This window comes from Mustela nigripes, chromosome 4 (assembly GCF_022355385.1).
Source record: "Mustela nigripes isolate SB6536 chromosome 4, MUSNIG.SB6536, whole genome shotgun sequence".
Taxonomy (NCBI): Eukaryota; Metazoa; Chordata; class Mammalia; order Carnivora; family Mustelidae; genus Mustela; species Mustela nigripes.
In genome coordinates this window covers 150,044,564-150,065,928 of record NC_081560.1, presented here as the reverse complement: position 1 = coordinate 150,065,928, position 21,365 = coordinate 150,044,564, and the positions used below count along the sequence as shown (strand labels likewise).

The 21,365-nt window shown below is 56.8% G+C and overlaps 1 protein-coding gene across 1 annotated transcript; it reads right to left on the bottom strand.

The window, feature by feature from the left end:
* Positions 1 to 1,116: 1,116 nt before the first annotated feature.
* Positions 1,117 to 12,081, bottom strand: OPN4 (opsin 4). Its single transcript, XM_059395865.1, has 10 exons — positions 11,953 to 12,081; positions 10,387 to 10,532; positions 8,787 to 8,920; positions 8,256 to 8,459; positions 7,571 to 7,742; positions 6,956 to 7,120; positions 5,893 to 6,000; positions 4,797 to 4,977; positions 3,505 to 3,649; positions 1,117 to 1,531 (listed from the first exon to the last, which is right to left on the bottom strand). The coding sequence occupies exons 1-9, from the start codon at positions 12,079 to 12,081 to the stop codon at positions 3,509 to 3,511; spliced, it is 1,380 nt and encodes a 459-aa protein (XP_059251848.1). The 3' UTR covers positions 1,117 to 1,531; positions 3,505 to 3,508.
* Between the last annotated feature and the right edge of the window lie 9,284 nt (positions 12,082 to 21,365).

Below are 21,365 nucleotides of genomic sequence, written 5' to 3'. Positions count from 1 at the left end.
GTGCAGGCCCTGGTGTGAGTAATTTCCCAGCTGCCAGGACTCCTACCTAATACCGTGGGCCAGCCCATACGGCATGCACGGTAGGAACCCCCCATCACCGGAGCGTTTGGTAACTTGCCTAAGTTCACACAGAAATCCAGAGAAAGAAGTCAGGGAGGGACCTGTATACTTTCACCCACTCTACTGCCTCTTCTGTGTTTCACACAGCCCAGTCTGTCCCTGCTGCCCGGGCCTGGCCCAGAAAGCCGGCCACTCATGGCCAGCACCCCACCCTCCTCTATACTAGCCCCTGCCCCACCCCGACACCCCCTCCCATCCCTCCCAACCTCCGGTTTTACCCCCTTTCCTGGGAGGGGTCTGTCCTGCCAAGCTGGAGAGGGCCCGACAGCAAATATGGTCAATGTGGGGAGAGAGAGGAGCAGATCCCGCAGAGGGAGGGGAAGCCCCGGGCTAGGCAGTACCTGGAGCTGCCTGCTCTCTCTCTCTGGACTCTGGCACCCGCACTGCCTGATGCTGCCTCTTGGATGGGGGAGGCGGGTATAGGATGCTCTTAAAGGGAAAGGCCAGCCTCCTTCCATCTGCCTCCCCTTGGAGACCAGAAGCCAGCCAGAAAGCAGCTGGCCCCCCAGAGGATGGGCATGAAAACAGCAGCCTACTGGGGAGTGGGGACAGGGGCAAGCCCAATGTCTGTCCCTCCTCCACCCTGCCCCTCGAAGTTTGAGAGGGAGGCTTCAGGAGTGAGAGAGGCCAGCTGGGGGACAGAGGGAGGGGAGAAAGAGAGGCCACTGTGGGCATCAGAGGTCAGGCCCTGGCTCTCTCCTTCACCACCACACTCATAGGTAAAGACCATGCTTATCTGAGGGAACTTCTGTGCTTTTTATTTTCCTATACACTGTCAGAGCCATAGGGCCCCGGGATGGACTCAGACAAACCACAGGTACAGAGTACACACGCCTGTGCATGGTGCATGCAGACATGTCCCTATAGGAGAGTGTGGGCCATGGCGGACAGAGCACTCAGGAAGCAGGTGCGGGGCAGACAGGCAAATGATGGTTTCCTGTGCAGGAAGGTCTGTGCTTGGCTTCCAAGGTGGGCTGCAGGGATGCCAAGCTGGCCTGCCCGTGTCAGTGAAAGGCCCAGCCTGGGTGCAGAGGCAGCTCACAGTTAGCCAGCGTGTCCCACGGAGCTGTCGCCATGGTCATTGCCTGGACAATCACAGCACACAGCATTTGAGGAGAGGCGGACGACTGCAGGAAGCAGGAGGGCCTGGGCTCCCGCACTTCAGGCTGAGCCTGGGGTACCGGCTGTTGAGATGAGAGCACTTGGCAGGGCAGGAGTTTGGTGGTGTTGGGGCCGTGAATCCAGCACGGCACAGGTGACAGGGCCACTTCAAAGCCCGCAGGCTCCTGGGGGTAATCCTGGGTCTGTGTGTATGAGGGGGAGGTGAAGGGGCTGGATGTGTCCCAGAAGAAAAGGGGAGCCAATGGGCACCCTACATCCTGGGGTTCGGGCTGGGGAGCAGCCCCTTGGTCTGAAAGCAAACAGCACACATTTGTTTAGCCCACAGCGTGTCCCCCTGGGAGCAGTTTCCCAATGAGCCACCACGCCTAGGGTCACCGAGTGGTGAAGAGTCGTGAAAGGAGGTTGCCTAGAGGAGCCAGGTGGTGTCCTGACTGGGGGATGGTCCTTCCCCGAGACCACAGGCCATATGGCCTGGAGGATGGAGGGCCATGCCTAAGGCCACTGATAGGACGTCCCCCTGGGATGTCTCCCAAGCTCTCTGACTCCTGCAGTAGGGCAGGACTCAGCTCCCCTTGCCTCCACTTCCTCCACTCCTCCTGGGGCTCCAGCATTCCCTCTCTCTCTCTGCTGCCTTCAATGCCCATTTCTTGCCCATCCTACAGCATCAGCTTCCTCTGGGCTTTTCCCTGCCGCCTCATCCCTTTCAACCTCTGCTTCCCCAGCCACTGCAGAGAAGCCCTACCACCCCGCGAGGCTGACCGAGCCACCGCGGGGGCCCCAGCTCAGTCCTCCCTCCGAGAGCTCCCTGCTCCCCCGGCTCAGGGCTAAACACCTGATTGGGCCTCCCACAGTTCTGACCACCTCCTGCCCTTCTTTTCTTCTCTTCTGTCCCCACCACCAGCTCCTGAGTCCCTTTGGCTGTTCCCTGGTCACAGAGCAACATTGTGTTCCCAGACACCCCAAGCTCCACCCCCCAGACCCCCCGTGCTGCATTCACACAGGGTGTCCCCTCTGCCTGGACGACTCAGCATGACCCCCTCACTGCCTGGCAATCCTTGCTTCACCTCCACCTTCCCTGGGGAGCTCTAGGGGATTTGCCTCTTCTCTCAGCACCCTGTGTGATGGCAGTGCTTATCACACGTGTTAGGTGACTGCTGATGTGCTGTCCCTCTCCACCCTGTGCCATAGTCCAGTCCAGTATTCCCTCCAGGACGGCACACTGTCTTTCACCATGCACTGCCCCCAAATCCCATCTCTGTCCTGGCCTCTGTGGCCGTGCACAGTGCCCAGGCCCAGGACTGGGGAGTGAGTCCTTCCTGAGGTCGGAGCCGGTGTTCCCCGGGAGAGGCAGGGGCTCCACAGTTGGAGGGAGAAGCCCAGGTGTCCCCCTGTCTGGGATGCCGAGGGAATAGCCTTGGGGAAGTAAGGCAGGCCATGGTCTTGGGCTCGTGGGGAAGCCCAAGAGAGCCCAGGAGCTGGGGGGTGCTGTACGGGTGTGAATGGAGGGGCTGGGTGGGGAGCTGTCTGCTGAGGGGGGAGGGGGAAGGGTAGCCTCGAGGCCTGTACACATGGCATTTCCAGCGTTCCAGAATATGGCCTTCTCTAATCACCATCGACATTCCGTTCCATAGGCACTTGGGCTGACAGCTGGCCTTCTTTTAATAGCCACAAGTATTCTGGGTGACATCCTAATCTCAGGGCATTCACTGTGAGCACATACACAGCTCGCAGCAACCCCCCCGCCAGGTAAGTCCAGCCTCCGATCACGCAGAGAGGTACACACCAGCCACCCTTCGTCACAGGCAGCTTAGAGCAGACCTGTTGAGACACTTGGTTCTGTGCCCTGCGGTGTCACAGTGACAGAGAACATGTGCAGGGCACATGGTCACACACAGGCAGAAGTTACACTTCACTGTGCACACACATTCTGTCTGGCTGTATACAGTTACACATGCTGCACATTTCCCACAGCACCACAAGGCCCCTGCTGCTGGCCATGGATGTACAAAATCAGGGTCCCACCATCCCACAGACACTCTCAGGTGCGGTCCAGACTCACTCAGGCCTGCTCAGAACATCGTGGAGTCCCACAGAGCCCCATGCACCCCAAACAGGAAAGGGGACATCTGGGTGGGGAAGGAGTGATTCCTAGAGGGCGCTGGACCTGCCCACAAGAATAGCTCCCCTTTTGGGGCCACTCCCTAGGCTACTTGCCCCTTGTCCCCACCCCTATATGGACTGGCAGGGGCCCAGCCCAATCACCTTCTCAGAAGTCTCCGCTTCCTGCCCCCCCGGGCCTGAGAGGGGCCTTGGTTTCCATGTCCTCCAGGCCCTGACTGCAGGGGAAGCGTATGTTCACTTGCTGGGCAGCCTCCCACATGGCTGCTGCCTCTGTGTCCATCCAGCCCTGGGAAAGGTGGGTCAGTTATAGTGAAGGGAGGGGAACCTTCCCTAAGCCCCGCTCCTGCCCTCATCCCCAGCCAAGACTGTCTCCATCCTCTGCATAGGTATTCACTACAGGGAGGTCCACAGCCCTGGAGGCTTGCTGGTCACAAAATCTGCCATCTGTGAGTGCCTGTGCCAGGTGTGTGAGTGTGGGCCTTCTTAAGCATGTAGGATGGTCCGTCTTTACGAGGGTCCAGACCTTTGTTGACAGATAGCATTCACTCCTTTGATATCATTCACTATGTGGGTCAGGGAAGGGACCTCTGACATCTCCCCCCTTAGCCCCTCAACCGAGGCTCTCCAGGGATGGAAGCAGTGGGAAGAGGTCAGTGGAGATTCTGGGCGAAGCCAACCATGGGCCCTGTAGTACAATGATGGAGGAGCCCAGGTGTGGGTGAGGACAAGAGGTCACAGCACAGAGAGCTCTCCTGGGGACATTAGGGGGCATCCCAGCCCCGGGCCCCAAAGAGGGGCTGGCAGGCTGGTAGTTCCCAGGGCTATCACAGCTGTGGAGTCAGCACCCACCCGTGGGCACCCTAGCCAGTCTTGGATGTAGACACAACTGTTTTCCCTTTTAGAGAAGAACACAGAGGCTCAGAGGGGGTGAATGACCTGCCCGAGGTCACACAGTGAGGCTCTAGTAGAACTGAGGCGTGACTCCAGGTCCTCAGACTCCTGGGCCAGAACTCCTTCTGTTGTATCCTGTGGACTCCTCAAGGCTCCCAGGAGGAGGGGGCTTAAGGCTAAGAACAAAGGACCCTGAGCTAGCTCCTGCCTGGGTCTCAGGAGGCCCATCTACGGCCAGAAATGCCTGTCTTTTCACAGCTCTCAGCTTCTGGAATACTGCCAGCATGGAAGAGAGATGGCCTGGCATTGGAAGATGCGTCAGTCCTGGCCCTGCTACTGGGTGACCTTGGGCCAAACCATTGCCTCTCTGGCCCCAGGGCCCCTGCCTGTCACAGGGGATGGGGCAAGGGAAGGCCCTGGGGCAGTCATGGAGGGCTCTTCCTGCCAGTGTCCCAGGGTCCTTGGTTCTCAGAAGCCTGAGGCTGGCCTGGTAGAGGAGAGGAGGGCAAGGTGCCAGCATCAGGAGACCACCGCATCCTTACCACCTCGCTCTCTGAGCCCAGGGATGCATGGCGCCTCTGTCCGGAGATCCAGCTGAGGTCTGAGGCCTGGCTGCTCAGTGTGGAGCGGTGCGTGGAGCGGTAGCTGGCGAAGGGGCCAGTACGCTGGCCTGACACACCGAGCAGCACTCCCAGGCAGGGCAGGTGCTGGGCAATGGCCATTCTGCAGGAACAGCACATCTGGTTAGGGGGATGAACAGGCAGACACCAGGAGATGGGGGTGGATGGACAGACTGCTATGGGGCTAATGGGAGTGGACAGAATGTGGGAAATGGGTGGTTCAGACACTGGGGTTATGAGGACAAATGCTGGAGTGATGGGAACGGAAAAAAAGACACTGGCAGTCACAAGAGGTGATGAGGAAGGCCAGACAGATGCTGGGTTGAAAGAGACCGACAGGCTCATAGCCTTGAGGATGGACAGACAGACACAGGGGCCTTGGGCAAGGAGGGTAGCAGGTTCGGTAAGGTGCTTGGTCTCAGCTCTCAAGGGTTTGGCCCAGGCTGCATCTCTCCCAGTGAGGACCAGGGACATTCCCCAAGGAGCCTCTGAGCCTGAAGCTGGCCTCAGCATGGTGGCAAGTTACTGACCCCACCAGGCAGAAGGAGGCACTGAAGGGCCCCTCGCAGGCGAGGCCGGCTGTGCTGGGAATCCCATCAGCAGAGAGCACTCTGGGCCAGAACCATGCCTGGGCCTCCACCAGGGCCCTTGAATCTCTCCCTGCTGTGGTCTCTCCAGGACATTGCTGTCTGGGGGCTTCTCTTTGTAGGGATCACTGCTGATTGGCCATCCCGGCTGCCTTTTGGCCTTGGCTCCCCAAATCCCATAGGCAGAACTGGACACTGTCCAAGGAGCTCTGATGTCCCTCCAAGCTGATCCCCCCGGGAAACTGGAGCAGCCGAGGGGGTCATACCAGCTCCAGACCCCATCCATGTCATTGGCTGCTCCCAGCTGCTAGAGGCCCCCACCCAGTGCATATAGGAGAGACAGAAAAGATGGCCAGTCTCTGCTCCCATTCATGGCTTCAGGCCCTCCATGGCCTGGGGACCTGGGGCTGGGTCCTGGAGGAGGGCTGCACCTGTACTTGGGGTGGGTGATGGCATAGATGATGGGGTTGTGGATGGCAGAGGCCTTGGCGATGACAGCAGGCACTGTGTTCATGTAGGGCGTCAGGACATGGGCGTACCTAGGACAGAGAAGCCATGGTTCCCCTGCTAGCTGGCCCTCCCAGAGACTCCACAGCCCACCTGCCCTCTCAGGAACCTGCTTCCCCTGGGCCAGGCCCTGTGGGCTACAGCCCAGCCTGGCCCAAACTAGCACCGCCAAGCCAGCCTCATGAGAGGGACCGAAATGCAGGGAGAATTCTGAAGTGAGTGGAAACCTGGGGAGCCCATGAGGGAGGGTTGCTGGAGGAAGATAAGGCAGGCTGGGGGGGTTCTGCCCAGTCCCATGATAGCCCGGAGCCCGTGCTGCAGGCAGGAAGCCCTCCCCACCCCGAGGACCTCTGGGCCTCTGGCCAGCTCCTCCTCCACCCCCCACAACCCTGAGACCCACTGCTCCCTGGCTGTCTTGGAGGGACTTCACATGACAGTCTTACCAGGGACCAGGCCCTTCCTGCACAAGCAGGTCTCAGACCCAGACACTTCCCAGGATGAACAACTCTCACTGTCTCGAAGTGCTTCTGAAGTCTGGCCTATGTCCTCGCTGCTGCAGACATCAAGTCCCCAGACTAGCCACGAAGAACTGGCAGGCAGGAGGTGAGCGGCACCCCAGGCCGTGTGCCCACAGCCCAGGTGAAGAGGGAACCAGGATCTCAGGGAGAATCTTGTGTTCCCGTGGGATCTGGTAGGAACTGGGAGCCCCTATGGGCCCTCAGATCAAACCCACCATGACTGAGAGCTCCCCCCAGCGTATGTCCCAGTGCCTCCAGGACATGGCGGGGCCATCTCCCTCGGGGAACCTCGCTGCCTCTACCACAACCTCAGAGAGAATGAGTGAATGGCTGTGAGGCAGGACTTTGGGTGTGAAAATGGCTGGCTTGGGCTTGGACTTGGGCTGGGGAGGGACAGGCCACGCCAGGGTCCCCTTATTGTTCTCCCACCCCCTCCAGCCCCTGTCCCAGCCCCTTGGGCACTGCTCACCCAGCAAAGGCCGTCAGGGCCACAGTGGAGTAGGGGGCCCAAGAGAGCACAAAGAGAAGGATGACCAGCAGCTCAATCTTAGCCATTTTCCACTCTCTCTGCAGCCGCTGCCGTTGTCGTGGGGACCTGACACCGCCCTCACAGGCCCTGAAAGTCTGGAGAGCCCTAGCACAGGTGCAAAGTCCAAGTCTGACCCCGCTCTGGTGGCAGCGAAGGCTGCGGTCATGGATGCTGTCGGGGAGGCTCCCTGGACCTGGCCATTCTCTCCAGCGCAGGGAGCCCTGACTCTCAGAAAGTTCTCTATTACATTCAGCCAAAGCACCACCCTGTGGTTCCGCTGTGGGGTCTTCCCTACCCGCAGACCTCCCGATTAAGCCTAAAGGCCCCTCCTCAGAAGCCCCTGTCTCTTGAGACTTCTCTAGGCGCCCAGGTTGTGCTGATCTCTGGGCACCTCACCCTCTAAGCACATGGGCTCAGCTTGTCTTTGCCCATCTGGAGCTGGGAATCTCCTGGGGAGGGGAGGGCGCAGCGTGAGGCTGGGGACAGGGTCGGGTCTTCAGGCTGAGGGGCGTGGCCACCCTCCCATCTAGCCCCTCCTCCAATCCCAGCTCTTACCGGCCTGTCTCCCGGATGGCCCTGAAGATGAAGATGTAGCAGTAGATGATGACCAGCAGGGGGAGGAAGAACACGAAGCAGAAGAGCAGCATGGTGTAGGCTCGGACTGAAGGCGTGAAGCTCATGTAGTCCCAGGAGCAGGAGGTCAGCAGCCCCTCTGGTACGTAAGCGCCTGAGAGTCAGGAGTCGATGCTCAGCCTTCGGGGCAGCCTGCTTCAGGCTCCTCATCCAGCAGGGGCTTTGGATGTGGGGTCCAGGCTCCCAGAACATTTTTACCAGGCTGGAACAGAGACCCGATCGTAGCCCCCCGCTCCCGACCCCGTCTTACTCTTCCAAATTTTGGCCAGGTTTGTGGCCTGCCACAGAAGGTGGGTGCCTGGCTGCTAACCTTCCCATCTGCTCAAGCCCACACTCCAAGGCCTGCCTCAGCATCGGAAGCCCCTGTCACTTCCCACCAGCCAGGAACCAGTGGTCTCCCCTGGTATTTGGGGGTGGGAGCCCAGGTCATGCTCGGATTGCTGATGGAGCTACCTCGGTTTCCCCTGCTGCTAGTCATGCCTCCTGAGGTATCCACCTGCCTCGAGGCCCCTCTTGCTAGCTGACGAATGCAAGTCTATCTACCTGCCCCTTAAACTTGCCTCGCCCAGCTTATCCTCCTCTCTCCCAATTCCCCCAGTCTACTTACTCCAGCCAAAGAAGGGTGGCAGACTCCAGGCCAGGGCATAGAGCCAGACGCCCACCAGGACAAGTGCTGCCCGCCTCTTGGACACCACCCCAATGGCGGCCAGTGGGTGCGTGATCACCAGGTAGCGGTCCAGAGCGATGGCCATCAGGGTAATCATGGAGGTGATGCCGAAGACAGCCCCACAGAAGGCATAGAACTCGCAGCCTGTGGGCACAGCTCCCTGACCTTGGGCCATGGCGGGAGACCATGAGGTACCCCAGCGGAGGGAGGGTCTGGGGATGGCACATACTCAGCTCCTGCCTTCAGCTTTCCAGAAAAGCCGCCTTGAGCCCCTCTCCACCCTGGCTACTTGCCACATCTGGCCCAGAAGCTGAGTCTTCCCTCTTGCTCACTCACAGGGTCAAGGGTGCCCACCCACTCTCTGCCCAGGAAGAGCCAATGACCTCCTCATCCGAGGCCAGCCTCCACTGTGGGCATCGCCTGCCACAACCTGCCTCCTCCCTCCAGCAGAAGGGAACCCTGAAGGTCTACCTGCCTCCCCAAAGAGCCACCGCTTATGGAGGCTGCTGACGAAGAAGACGGGGGCCTGGGTGAAGGACATGAAAAAGTCGCTGACCGCAAGGTTGATAATGAACATGTTGGAGGGTGTCCTGAGGCCTCTGGTCCTGCGAAGGGTTGGAAGCTGTCAGGAGGTGCTTCTGCTGGGGAGCTTCCCCGAACTATGCATGCACGCGTGCATACACACACACACACGCACACAGGCACGAGCCACAGGCCACGACCTGTCCTGCTGCCCAGCAACCACCAGCCAGACAGCTCTAGGGACTGACGGCATGATCTAAGAATCCCCCGCCTAGGTAGCAACTCTTGCCTCATACGGAGAGTGATACTGTCTCTGCAGTTCTGTGCAGCCGAAGCTGGCTTTAGGACTCGTCTGTTCCCTCCTCTCACCCTCTGGATCCACTCTGCATGACCGGCTCTCTCTCCTTGGTCACACCCCTCATTCCACTGAACCTTTCCCAGCCAGTTCTCCCAAGTGCCTCCTCCTCCATGCTCAGACGTGCCTTCCCAAGAGCTCCTTCCACCTCTTTCGTCCCCAGCGACCCCTCCTGGTTCCCCTTCTGCCAGAATCTCTGCAGTCTTCACGTTCAGGGTTGGCGCAGGGTAGAGGGATGGACAGGTGTGCCCCACAGGCCAGGCACTTTCATAAACTCCTCTCCCGTAATCATCCATCTTTGCATCTACCTCTCCCTCTTTTCCAGTTGAGAATACTGAGGTTCCCACCCACAAGGTGGTTTGCTCCAGGTAACAAGACTCAGTACGTGGCATGGCCAGGATTCAAACACTTATTGGATGGGCACTGCACAGTCTGAACTTGCATAATCCTACACTGACTCCCTGAAATAAATCACAAGTCCATTTTGCAGATAAGAAAAATGCATGCACAGGGACACCTAGGTGGCTCAGTTGGTTAAGCATCTACCTTCATTCAGCTCAAGTCACAATCCCAGGGTCCTGGGATCAAGTTCTGCCTTGGGCTCCTTGCTCAACGGAGAGCTTGCTTTTCCCTCAGCCCCTGACCCCCGCTCATGCTCTCTTTCTCTTTCTTAAATAAATAAATTTTTTAAAAGAGAGAGAAAAATGGACCCACAGAGAATGAGTGACTTGCCCAAAGTCAGTTCAGCTAATAGGTAGTAGGGAATTGCCTGTCTCGGCCATTCAGCCCAAGAATGGAGCAGGTGGGGAAAGAAGCTGGGGTGCCCACCAGGGGCTCTTGCTGAAGGTCTTGAGGACTCGGTACCCTGTTTCCAGTTGGGCTGCTTATCGAGGCAGAGAGAGGATGCCCACTGGAGCAGGTGGCATGGAGGTGAGCTGAGAGCATGGCAGAATGGGCAGAGGCATGTGAGTCATAGAGACACTTGTCCTACACAGAAAGTGTGTCCTGGACTATTTTTTTGACCCTTCCCTAAGCTAGAAGATGGAGGCCTGTCCTGAGACCACAGAAGGCTTGGCGGCAGCGTCCCCACCCAGGCTTAACAGAACCCTGCAGAGCTGGCGACAGCATTCCTGCACCGTCTCTGCATGGCTGGCTGCCTTCAGTGCCCTTGCCCTAGTCTCACCAATCAGGCACCTGCAGAAGGTATAGATGACCATCAGATTGCCCAGCATCCCTGTGAGCCCCACCAGCAGGATTACTGTGCCCAGGGTGTAGTGGGCATGGTCTGGAACATCCACTGTTGGGAAGGGGACCCAGGCAGCACCCTGAGCCCCGGCTGCCTATGGAGAGACAGAAAAACAAGAGCATCACATTATCCTATCATCTGAAATAACCCTGAAAAGGAAGGGTTAAGGTTCCCAGGAGGGCCGGTAGAGAAACGGAGGCTCAGAGAGGCACCGCCGTTTGCCCACACTGCTAGGAAGTGGCTGAACCAGAGAGTAATCTCCGTTCTCTCTGAAGTTAAGCCAGAGCTCCTGAACCATGGCCCAGAGGCATGAGGCTCCTAGGATCACCTGTTAGAGGCTGGACAGACAGTGTGACACATGTCTGACAAGGAGGGACATAGCTGGAGTGAGTTTACCTTTCCAGGGAGAAGGCAGAGCCATCCCTCGGTGCTTCCTCTCCCCTGTAGGGGCCCTGGCCGAAGCACTGGAAGTGGTTAGCAAGGGTCTTCCAGGTCCTGTAGACTCTGCAGTGTCGGAGCCCCTTTCCCCTGGAGCCCCACCCCCTCACCAACCTCAATGAAGAGATTGTATTCCCCCACAGTAAAACTGAGGAGTGCTGACCTTATTACCTGGCGTGAGACAGAGGAAAAGAATTCCCCTTTAAAGAAAGTTTGGGGGCACCCGGCTGGCAGGTCGATTAAGCGTCTGACTGTTGATTTTGGCTCAGATCATGATCTCAGGTTCGTGAGGTTGAGCCCCGAGTCAGGCTCACACTCAGTGGGGGGAATCTGCTTGAGATTCTCTTTCCCTCTCTGTCTGCCCCTCCCCCCAATAAATAAATAAATCTTAAATAAATAAATAAATAAATAAATGTAAAAAATAATAAAGAAAGCTTAGGTTCCCCCAGGGTCACTGCTGAGTCCAGCACGGAGGGCTTTAAAGAACCCTCTGCCCCAGCTCCTTTCCTGGAAAGGAGGGCAATTTAGTCTCTGTCTCGTCTCCTATAGCTACAGAGCCTTCCCGTCCAATCCAGGATGTAGGCCCACATCCCAGGGTCCTCAGGGTACCCTCTGTCCTCCCCAGTTACCATTGGTTTCGATGGGGTATGACCCTGGGGCCCTGGCCAGAAGGATGGAGGCACAGGAAGGTACCCACCATGTCACTCTGGGCGGACAATGCAGACGCCTTGGGTATGCCTTCCTCTCTGGAAGGCTCTGTGGGGTGTCCAACCACCCTCAAAAAAGAATGCATGCAACCAAGGGCAGGTCTGGGCCATTCCAGCCCCTTGTCCCTTACGGTTGGTCTTTCCGTTCCTCAGATGCTCTCTCCACAGGGACAGACTTTGCCCATACTCTCCTCTATTGGCCTCTCTGTGGAGGACAGCCCCAGAGGAGTCCAGTAACATGCCCAAGGTCCCAGAGAGGAGCTCAGGTCTTTTCTCTCTCCCTGGCAAAGCCCCTGGGTGTTCCCAGCAGGGAAGCCAGGGTGGGCAGAGGGAAGGCTCTGTGTGCGCACATGCTGGCCCCCGGCTTACCGTGGCACTGATGGCCAGAGGTTGGCCCAGGCTGGAGGTGCTGCTCCGGGAGCCGTCCCACCTGCTGGGTGAGGCTGGGGTGGCCACACAACTGGGCTCCTGGGCTCTGGGCCCTGAAGGAGGGTTCATCCTGAGGCAGGGTAGTCCTTTCTCAAGCCGTCAGGATATTAGCTGTGCCCAGCCTCCCAACCTTCCTCCGTCCTCTGTACCCCTGCCTGGTCTGCGGCCGCCTGTACCCGCGTCCTGCGTGGACCCAGCCCGGAGCTACTCTTGAAGCTGATGACTGCTGTGTCCAGTGAAGCACAAAGGAACGAGTGTCACAGCTATGGCGACTCACAGCCACGGGCTCTGTCCCCACCTTTAAGTAGCAGAGCTGGGAGTGCACATGCCCAGTTGCTCAGTATGCGAGCTCCCCCAGATACAGGTCCCTGGGTGTCTGTCCACAGAAGGTTTGATGATGGCGGTGTCCATGTGTGAAAGTGTGTGTGTGTGTGTGTGTGTGTGTGTGCGCGCGCGCATGAGTGTGAGAGTGTGTGTCAGTGTGAATGTGTGTATTTCAAGGGAGACTGTTGTCCTTGGGCTTCCAGACACTGGGCTGGGCAGAAGCCTTTGTCTTCCCATCTGACAATGCTCTCTTTCTCCCCTGAGCTCATCAGAAACAGCCTCTGCTGCCCTCAGTAAACCCCACGGCTGTCCGGGAGGGCAGCTTCACCCTTTCCATGGAGCGCCTGGCCCTCAGTTCTGCCCACAAGAGTCCACCCTATCGTCACAGCCACCCCCATGAGCCAAGGCTGGTCACCCATTGCACAGATGAAGAAGCTAAGAGGTTGTGTCATGATATCACACAAGCAGGGTGAGATCAGACCATAAGGCATTTTTATTTATTTATTTTTAAATTAACATATAATGTATTGTTAGCCCCAGGGGCATAAGGCATTTTTTGTTTGTTGTTTTATGATAATAAACTTTTTTATTGAAGTATAAAGATTTTATTTCTTTTTAAGATTTTATTTATATAAGACAGAGATAGTAAGAGGGGAGGAGAGAGAGAAGCAGGCCCCTGCTGAGCAGGGAGCCTGACGTTGGACTCGATCCCAGGACCCTGGAATCATGACCTGAGCTGAAGGCAGGCGCTTAACCAACTGAGCCACCCAGGTGGCCTGAAGCATAAAGATGTTTAAAAACCACCAAGTGCAAAGCTGGTAGAGACCTGGGAACTCAGGCCTGGCAGAGATGAGTGAACGTCAGAGGGGGAGGCGTCCCCAGGCCAGCACCTCCATCCAGTCTTGCAAGAGGCAGTGGGAACGAAGTGAAGCGTCCCAGAGCTGGAGGGAATGGCCGCTGAGCAGTCTTCACAGGTGTCCCCTCAGCTTCCAGAACATTCTACCTTGGAGTGTGTCCTGAGACACAGTGCAGAGGTTTGTGGAACTATGGAGTGGAGACACACACCATCTCTTGCTCCAGGACAGCTCCCCTTGAGCCCCAGATTGGGGCCAGCGGGTGGGAGCACCCACACTCCGAGAGAGAAGCTGCACTTCCCAACAGGCGTTAACTCATGGCTCAGACACACTTACTCATGACACCTTCCATTTCAGGTCTTAGCTCACAGAGGCTCATCTAGGGTGCTGGGTGAGGCTGGACCCTGGCTTTGCTTCTTCTTGTAATGCCCAGTGTGGACTTACCAGCTGCTGGCTTTTGAATATAAGGCTTTCCCTACTGATCGCCGCTGGGAGCAGCTCTGAACTGACATGAAGTCCCATTCAATGTCCTCTCTCCCTCTCCAACCTGAAAACTAGGAGAGAACACAGTGCAGGAGCTAGGACCAGGAGCTCTCAGAAAGGTTTGTTGGGTGGACAGAAGAGAAGGGGCCATGCCCAGGGCAACACAGGCCTCGGAGCAACTCCCAGAGGCCCAGGGAATTGAATCCTTTTATATTGCCCTTCTCTGCGGCTGACATACAGCCCCCTTGGAAGTGACACTGAGATGTTCCATCCCCTCATCCTGTGTTGCGGGATCCTTCAGGGGAGGCCCCCCCACGACCGTCATGCTCCACACCTCTGTGCCCAACTTCTGCTCTGCTCAGAGCCTGCAGTCCAGGCTGAGTCAGGAGAGCTACACGGACAGCCCCAGCCTCTGAGGACACAGTGTTTAACTGTCCCCCGTGGGCACACCGCTGCCCAAGCTGGGCTGGTTATAAGTCACGGGTCTGAAGTGGAGGAGCCCTGGACCTTCCATCACTCTCCTCAGACCTCTCAGGTATGCAGCTGCATTCCCACCTCTGAGCCCCACTTCTGCTCCCTGCTCTGCCTTGCCTGTCAGATCTCTCTCCAGGCCTGGCTCAGAGTGGGGCCCAGCCTCTCCAGGCCCATCCTGGCCTTCCTGTCAACAGTCTCAGGTGCCCCGCTCCGCCCAGGAATCAGCACAGGGACAAACAGAGAGGGGGGCCTCCAACCCCTCCTAGGTCCCATCCTGGCTAGTGCCCACTCCCTCGGATGGCATCTCTTCCTCTCCCTGTCCAGCAGCCGAGGGCAGGCGGATATTCAAGGCCAGACTCTGGCTCTGGGGACCTCTGTGTCCCCCGGTCCCCTGAGCTGATGACAAGTTGCCATCCCCGTACATGACTTCTCTCTTCATGGTTTCCCCTTTTCTCTTGCCCCCGCCTTACAGCTCATTCTTTGCACTGCAGCCCTTAAGTCATTTGGAAACATGGAGTCAGATAACCTCATACTTAACCTTTTGGCGGCTTCCATTGCTCTTGAGACATAGACAAAGGCCCAGATTGGAGAGGAGGTAAAGGAAAATAACACAATGTCCATGGATTTTGCTGGGGAAGCTAAACTCTTCAGCATCAGCAAGAAGAGGCCTGCTCTCACCTACCGCCTCATTGTATGTGTATACAGGCCAGGCGGCCATCACTGCCCCTTTTGGATGCATGTTCCAGAATAGCCCTGTTTTCAGGAAGGAGCGGCTGAGCTCGGGTGCCAGGCAGTCTTGGGTGTGGCTGCCTGCTAAGCCAGGAAGCTTCTGAGAAGGCCAGCTGCCGGCACCCTAAGACCCTCCTGGGAGCTGGATTCAGGCCATCGGGGAAAGGGGAGCAGATCACACGGGGAATTGAGTTCAGGTGCAGACCCTCTTGCTGGGGAGGAGGAGCTAGCTTGGTCCCTGAGCTTCTGGACTCACTCTCCAAGGTGTCCTCATGGTGCTCCAGCCAAGCTGCCCTCCCCCCGGCACGCCCAGTCCCTGTGTCGCCCAGCTTCCGCTCATGCATTGCTCTTGAAACTGTCCTCCACCCCTTCTCAACGTCTCAGCTCAAACACCGCCTCATCAAGGTGTCAATGAAGCCGTCCTGAGAACCCAGCTGTTCGCAGCCTCCTGTCCGTCCTGTGGAGGACTCACTAATAGTGTCATTTATAGTGATCGTCGTCTGATTGTGTCCTCTCCCCTCCCTGGGTCACAAATAGATCTATGTGCTTCATCTCTGTGACCCACTGCCCAGCGGAGTGCCTGCACGTCCTTTCAGGAAAATAAAAATCTTGGTCCTTGCTTCTTGAAGTGCTGGCCAAGCAACCGGTGGGAGAAGTGGCCCTGAGGGGGACCCTGAAGCAACCCAGGGATTAGCAAGAGCAGGACACTCTGCCAAGTCTGAGGCTGGAAGGACAGAGAAGGAAGGGGGGTCCTGGGATACCAGGGGCTAGAGATGTCCAGCAGGCTGCTGCAGAGAGAGGCTGCTCACAGGTGGGACTGGAAGCCTCGGTGGGGACATGGCGGCCGATAGGGACTCCATGGTGGGCAGAGAGTGAGCCTGCGCTCCCACCCTCTCCTCTCTGGCCTCCTGTCTTCTGCTCTTCCCTCCCATTGGCCAAAAGTCCCTGGAAGCCAGAGGTAAGAGGGGCTGAGCAACGTGGTTCCCTGGCACAGAGACCAGAGTAGGGAAGGGCGATGGTGCACACAGGTTATCATCCTCCACCCCGCCCCCAACCTGCCACCGTGGCCAGTAGATGGTTTGGGTGCTGCCCCAACCTCCCGGCCAGCAGATCAGCCCTCCCAGTTCACCCACAGGTGCTCTAGCTCCTTGATTTCTTGTGACCCCCTTCCCAGAGGCTGCTTGTGGAGGGATGGCCTGAACCTTGGGTGGGTAGTGGTAGCAGCTGTCTGCCTGGCCAGCCTCTGGGTTCCCCTGGACCAGCCTGGGCCAGCCTGGGGTCCAACCTGGCCTAGGAGTCTACGGCCATCATGCTCACGCCCCCTCCGCATGCACAGGCACCGTGCCGGGAGATCTGAGTGTGCACTCTGCACCCAGAACCCTCGCCTAATCTCTGTGTTGCTTGCTCCTCGAACCTCACTGGCATGACTGCAGGTAGGGAAAGCTCTCTAGGCCCCTCATTCTTAGGGGAGTTCTGGGGACATAGGAAACAGGAAGCCTGCGAGACGCCCTGGGTGTCTGCACAGCTGAGGGGCTGGGGAGGCAGGGGTATGGTGTGTTCTGTTAGAGCAGGCAGCGGTTATGCACATCTCATGGGTGGGTCATCAGCCAACACAACCCACACTGGTTGCAGGGCTAGAATCAGCTAAGGGCATGGATACTCTCCACAGGGCCCTGATTCCAACTTTACTTACTTCTGAGTCCCAGAATTCCTGTCCAGCATAAGGAAGTCCTGAAAGCTCTTATAAGAAAAGCTGATAGAGGGGCGCCTGAGTGGCTCAGTCGGTTGGGAGTCTGCCTTCAGCTTGGGTCATGATCCCAGGGTCCTGGGATCGAGTCCTGTGGCAGGCTCCTTGCTCATCAGGGAACCTGCTTCTCCCTCTGCCTGCTGTTCCCTCTGCTTGTGCTTGCTCTCTGAAAAATTAAAAAAAAAAAAAAAAAAAAAAGCTGCTAGAAAAGCCAGGAGGGCAGGCCCGTGGCCCCTGCGTTTCTGTCTTTCTGGCCACAGCACCAGTGTCCAGGGAGCCAGGTCCCTGTGACCTAGCCTAGCAGGCAGCACTGTACTGACACTCCCACGCCCTTCCCAGCCTCTCCACGGCTTCGGATCACTTTCCACGTCCTGAGGCTGGTCAGGGCTATCTGGTTACCCAGAGACTCCTGGGAAACTCCCAGAAGCTGTTGCCAGGGGAATATTAAATGTCTTAGTGAGCATATTCCCGCAGGCACCCAGCCAGCCACTCACCTAGGCACCTCCTCTCCTGGAACGTGTTAGGATCCAGGCAAACCCTGTCAGGATAGGGCCCACCGTCCTACAGCATGGGGTGGGGGTGGGGGACATAAACTCGGAAATTTGGAAAATCTTGCTCTTTTGCTATCTTCTGCTGCAGAGCAGCAGATATAGCTCTGTCTATCTACCTGCTCGAATGCCATCCAGATGCGCCCCTCCCCCACTGCTGCCCCACCACCAAAGTAGACCTGACTCTTGTGAGCCAGCCGAGTAGCCCAGTGGCCCTGCTAATGTCCCCAGAGGCATGCAAGGGTCTTTAGGTCCCTCTGGCCCACATTTTTGTCACTCCTCACACACTTACTCCCCCAGAATGGAGGAGGTGCCTTCTGTGCACCCTATGATAGCCAAGAGGGGGACTTGCCGGGGTACAGCCGTGGGACAGAGTTTCCACAGCACTATGGGGCCCTTTCCTGTCCTCACAGGAGCACCTATGGTGGCTCCTGGGTTAGCTGCCTATTGACGCCTACATTCCTGGCTTGGGGTCCAGACCCAGGGCCTTCAGTGTTTCCTAGCCCCATCTTCCTGATCCATGTGTGTCATGTCAGTCTGGGGGCTCCAACTTCATACCATCCAAGGACCATGCATTTATTAAGTGACTACAGTGTGCCCTGCCCTGGGTTAGCATCAGCTAGAGTGGCTGCCCTGGGCACACTTGTTGTGTTATCAGGAGGGGAATGACACAGTCTCTCTCTCTCTCACACACACACACACACACACACACACACACACACACAGTGCCTGCCGACCCCAGAAACTAGCTTTTTCCTCCCCTTAGCTGGAAGCATCTGTCTAGGGGAGTCAGGACCAGTTAACAGGTGCAAGAGAGGAACAGGGAAACAGAAAGTCAAGAGAAATATGAGTAAGGCCAAAAAAAACGAATCCTTTAAAAAAAGATTTTATTTATTTGTGTATTTATTTAGAGAGCACTCGCACAAGCAGTGGGAGACGCAGAAGGAAAGAGAGAGAGAGAAAATCCCAAGCAGACTCCGTTTCGCGCTCAGAGCCCGATACAGGCCTGGCTTGATCCCATGACCCCGAGAACATGACCCGGGCTGAAATCAAGAGTTGGGCACTCAGCCGACTCAACCACACAGGTGCCCCAAGAACTTTTAACTCAAAAACTGACTGCACACCCCAGAGAGTCATGTCCCTTGGGCAGGCCCAGCCCATAGAAAGCAAGAACTTGCTACTGGATTTCAACCACAAGAATGATTCCTTAGAGCCTTTGACATTTCCTGGGGACACATGCAGCACTCCAGCTGATGCCCGCAGAGAGCCGTGTGAACCACCTGGGGACTATATACTGTTTTTTGACCTTCGGGTAACATGCTGGAGTAGCCGGAACAACAGTTTTCTTCCTCACTGTGTTTTCACTTCCTGAGCTCTTCCTTACCAAGTGGAGCATGTGTCTGAGGGGGAGAGGAAGGGAGGAAAGCATCCGCTTGGATTTCTAACAGCCCAGAGCGATGTTTGACAGCTCACAGAGGACACGTTGGGGCAGGATGGAAAACCTACATGAACCACAGAGATGCACTACATAAAGAGGGCAGTTCTAGCATGGGACCTGTGTCTGGGTTCATTCTCAGTGAATAAAGTACCCTATAAACCATCAGATTTCTGAGCACTGCATGAGTAGACCTGGAAGACTTCTGAATGCAAACCCTGAACTTGAATTGGCTTTGTCTTTTGATGTTGACTGTGGACCTGGTAGCTTTGCAGGGCCGCTGAAGCAGGAGAGGGCAAGTCCTGGCTTCACCCTGGGGCTGTGAGGTTTGCACAGCACAAATGCCCACCCAACCCCACAAGGACACTGGGGTCAGCCAGGACTGTGCCCCCCTATGGAGCTGGGTGATCTTGGGTGATTCCGTCTTGCCCTCTGAGTCTCCTTCCTTGTTTGTGGAATGGAGACCAGGATACTTCATTAGAGGCAATGGTTTAATTTGACAAGAGAAATGACTCATGCACCTGGAACACAGCAGGCTTCAGCAATGTGAGCCCCTAATCCTTTTAGCTGATTGCAGAGGGATTGAGATGGCTATGGCAGGTCTTGCCAGGATCGCAGCCCGCTTTGTGGCAGAAAGGGCCCCTCCTGAAGCCCTCAAGGTCAGGGGGCAGATGCGCAGAAGGTGGCAAGGCAGGTGTGGGGACCACATCCCTTTTCACAGAGAGGGGAAGTGAGCCCCTGGTATGAGTGTGAGCTCCCTGCCCACCAACAGCCAGCCCCACTGTCCAAGGCCCTAGCTTTTCCACCCACAGGGAATATGGGGTTGGCTCTTTGCAGGGCAGTGGTTTGGGACAGAAGGTGCTCATTTTCTCTCCTTAGAAGATTGGCTAACTCCATGAGCTGCTGGCAGTTTCAGCCAGCCAAAGTCAGGGACTAGCAGTGGCTGGCACCCTCCTCTGTTGGGGCTCTTCAGTCTTCTCCCCCTTCTTTCCTTCCCCACTTGGGCCAGCTGGGGCTCTGGACAGAGCTCCTAGTCAGCTCACAGATGGACCTCTGTGAGCCTCTGGGGCCTCTTTCCTCTCTCTTCCTGTACACCACTCTGTCCCTTGCCTTTACATCCAGCTCCCAGGGCACTCTGGAATCATCAGGGAGCTTAAAAAACTATGTCACCTGGAGCCCACCTCCCAGAGACTGATTCAGTTGGCCTCAGGTATGAGCTAGGCGCTAGGACTTTTTTTTTTTTTTTTATTGGACAGTGAGAGATCACAAGTAGGCAGAGAGGCGGGCAGAGAGAGAGGAAGGGAAGCAGGCTCCCTGCTGAGCAGAAAGCCCGATGTGGGGCTTGATCCCAGGACCCTGAGATCATGACCCAAACCGAAGGCAGCGGCTTAACCCACCGAGCCACCCAGGCGCCCCGGTGCTAGGACTTTTATTTCATTTTATCTTTTTAGAGATTTTATTTATTTATATGAGAGAGAGGGAGCGGGACAGAGTAGGAGTGGGAGCGGGGGGACAAAGAAAGAGGGAGAAGCAGACTCCCCGCTGAGCCCAAAACAGGGCTCAGTCCCAGGACCCTGGGAGCGTGAACTGAGCTGAAGGCTGACGCTTAATCGACTGAGCCACCCAGGGGCCCCGGCACTGGGATTTTTAAAAAACACTGCCTAACACAGTCTTAGGTGCCCGACCTCCATCTTTAGGCTAATGCCTTCCAGACACAGACCTGGACTCAGGGGCGGACCCTGTGCCCCCACCCACCTTGAGCTCCAGTCCCCTCAGCTCCAGCTCTGTCTGCTCTGTACGGGGCTATGGTTTTGCAGCCTGTTTGCAGCCTGTGCCAGGAGTGGACTCCTCCACCTTCTCCGCCCTGCCAAGGCCCAAATTCAGGCTCGAACCAGATCTGCCTGAGCCCCTGTAAAGTAGGGCAAAGAGCTGGTGATGAGGGGTCTGGTGCTTGGTGCCCAGGGGCAGAGGGACACACGAGAGGAACCAGTGATGAGGGCTGTGATGGGAAGAGCCGTGAACTCCAGAAGCCAGGCGGAGAGGCAGGGTTTTTAGCTGGGGCTCTGCAGGGAGACTTCAGGGCATCCTTGAACTTGGGTGAGAAAAAAATGATACTGTTTGCACGAATCTCTGGCCGAAATCTAACATTTTCCTTTTATTATGAACATGGACAAAACCCCACAGTAATATGGCCTGTGATTCTGTCACTAGTGGAAATCACTGCTGCTGCTTTTCTATGGTGGTAGGACTGCTGTGCAATGGCACAATATTGGTTTTCGTCTTCATCGTTTCAGAATTACAGACCCTGCTTACACCTGCCACCAGATCTTGTTTACTTATTAATGAAGAACCATGCATGTAACCCCATCACAAATTTATTTATTTACTATATTAGTGGTCATATTTCACTGGGATCGGTTTCCTTTGTAATCCTGCGTATTTTATTTCATGCATTCACTTCATGCAACGCTCCTGGAAAGGACCCTAGAGGCGGCGCAAGATTCTTGGAGTAGAAGTTGAGGCAGGTGTTCCGAGATCAAGCTGTGGCCACGATTGTAGGGGCATGTCGGTGGCCTCCCTTGGGTACCTCACAAAGGTGGCCTGGAGGTCTTTAGGAACCGGGAGACACCGGGAGACACCAACAAGCCCCTGGTTCCTTCAGGTCTGGTTGTTTAGCTTTGCCTAGGTCCCCGGAGGCAGCCAGCATCTGGCAAGAGCTGCCTGGTCTCGAGGCCCCACCATCCATCCCAATCCCTGAA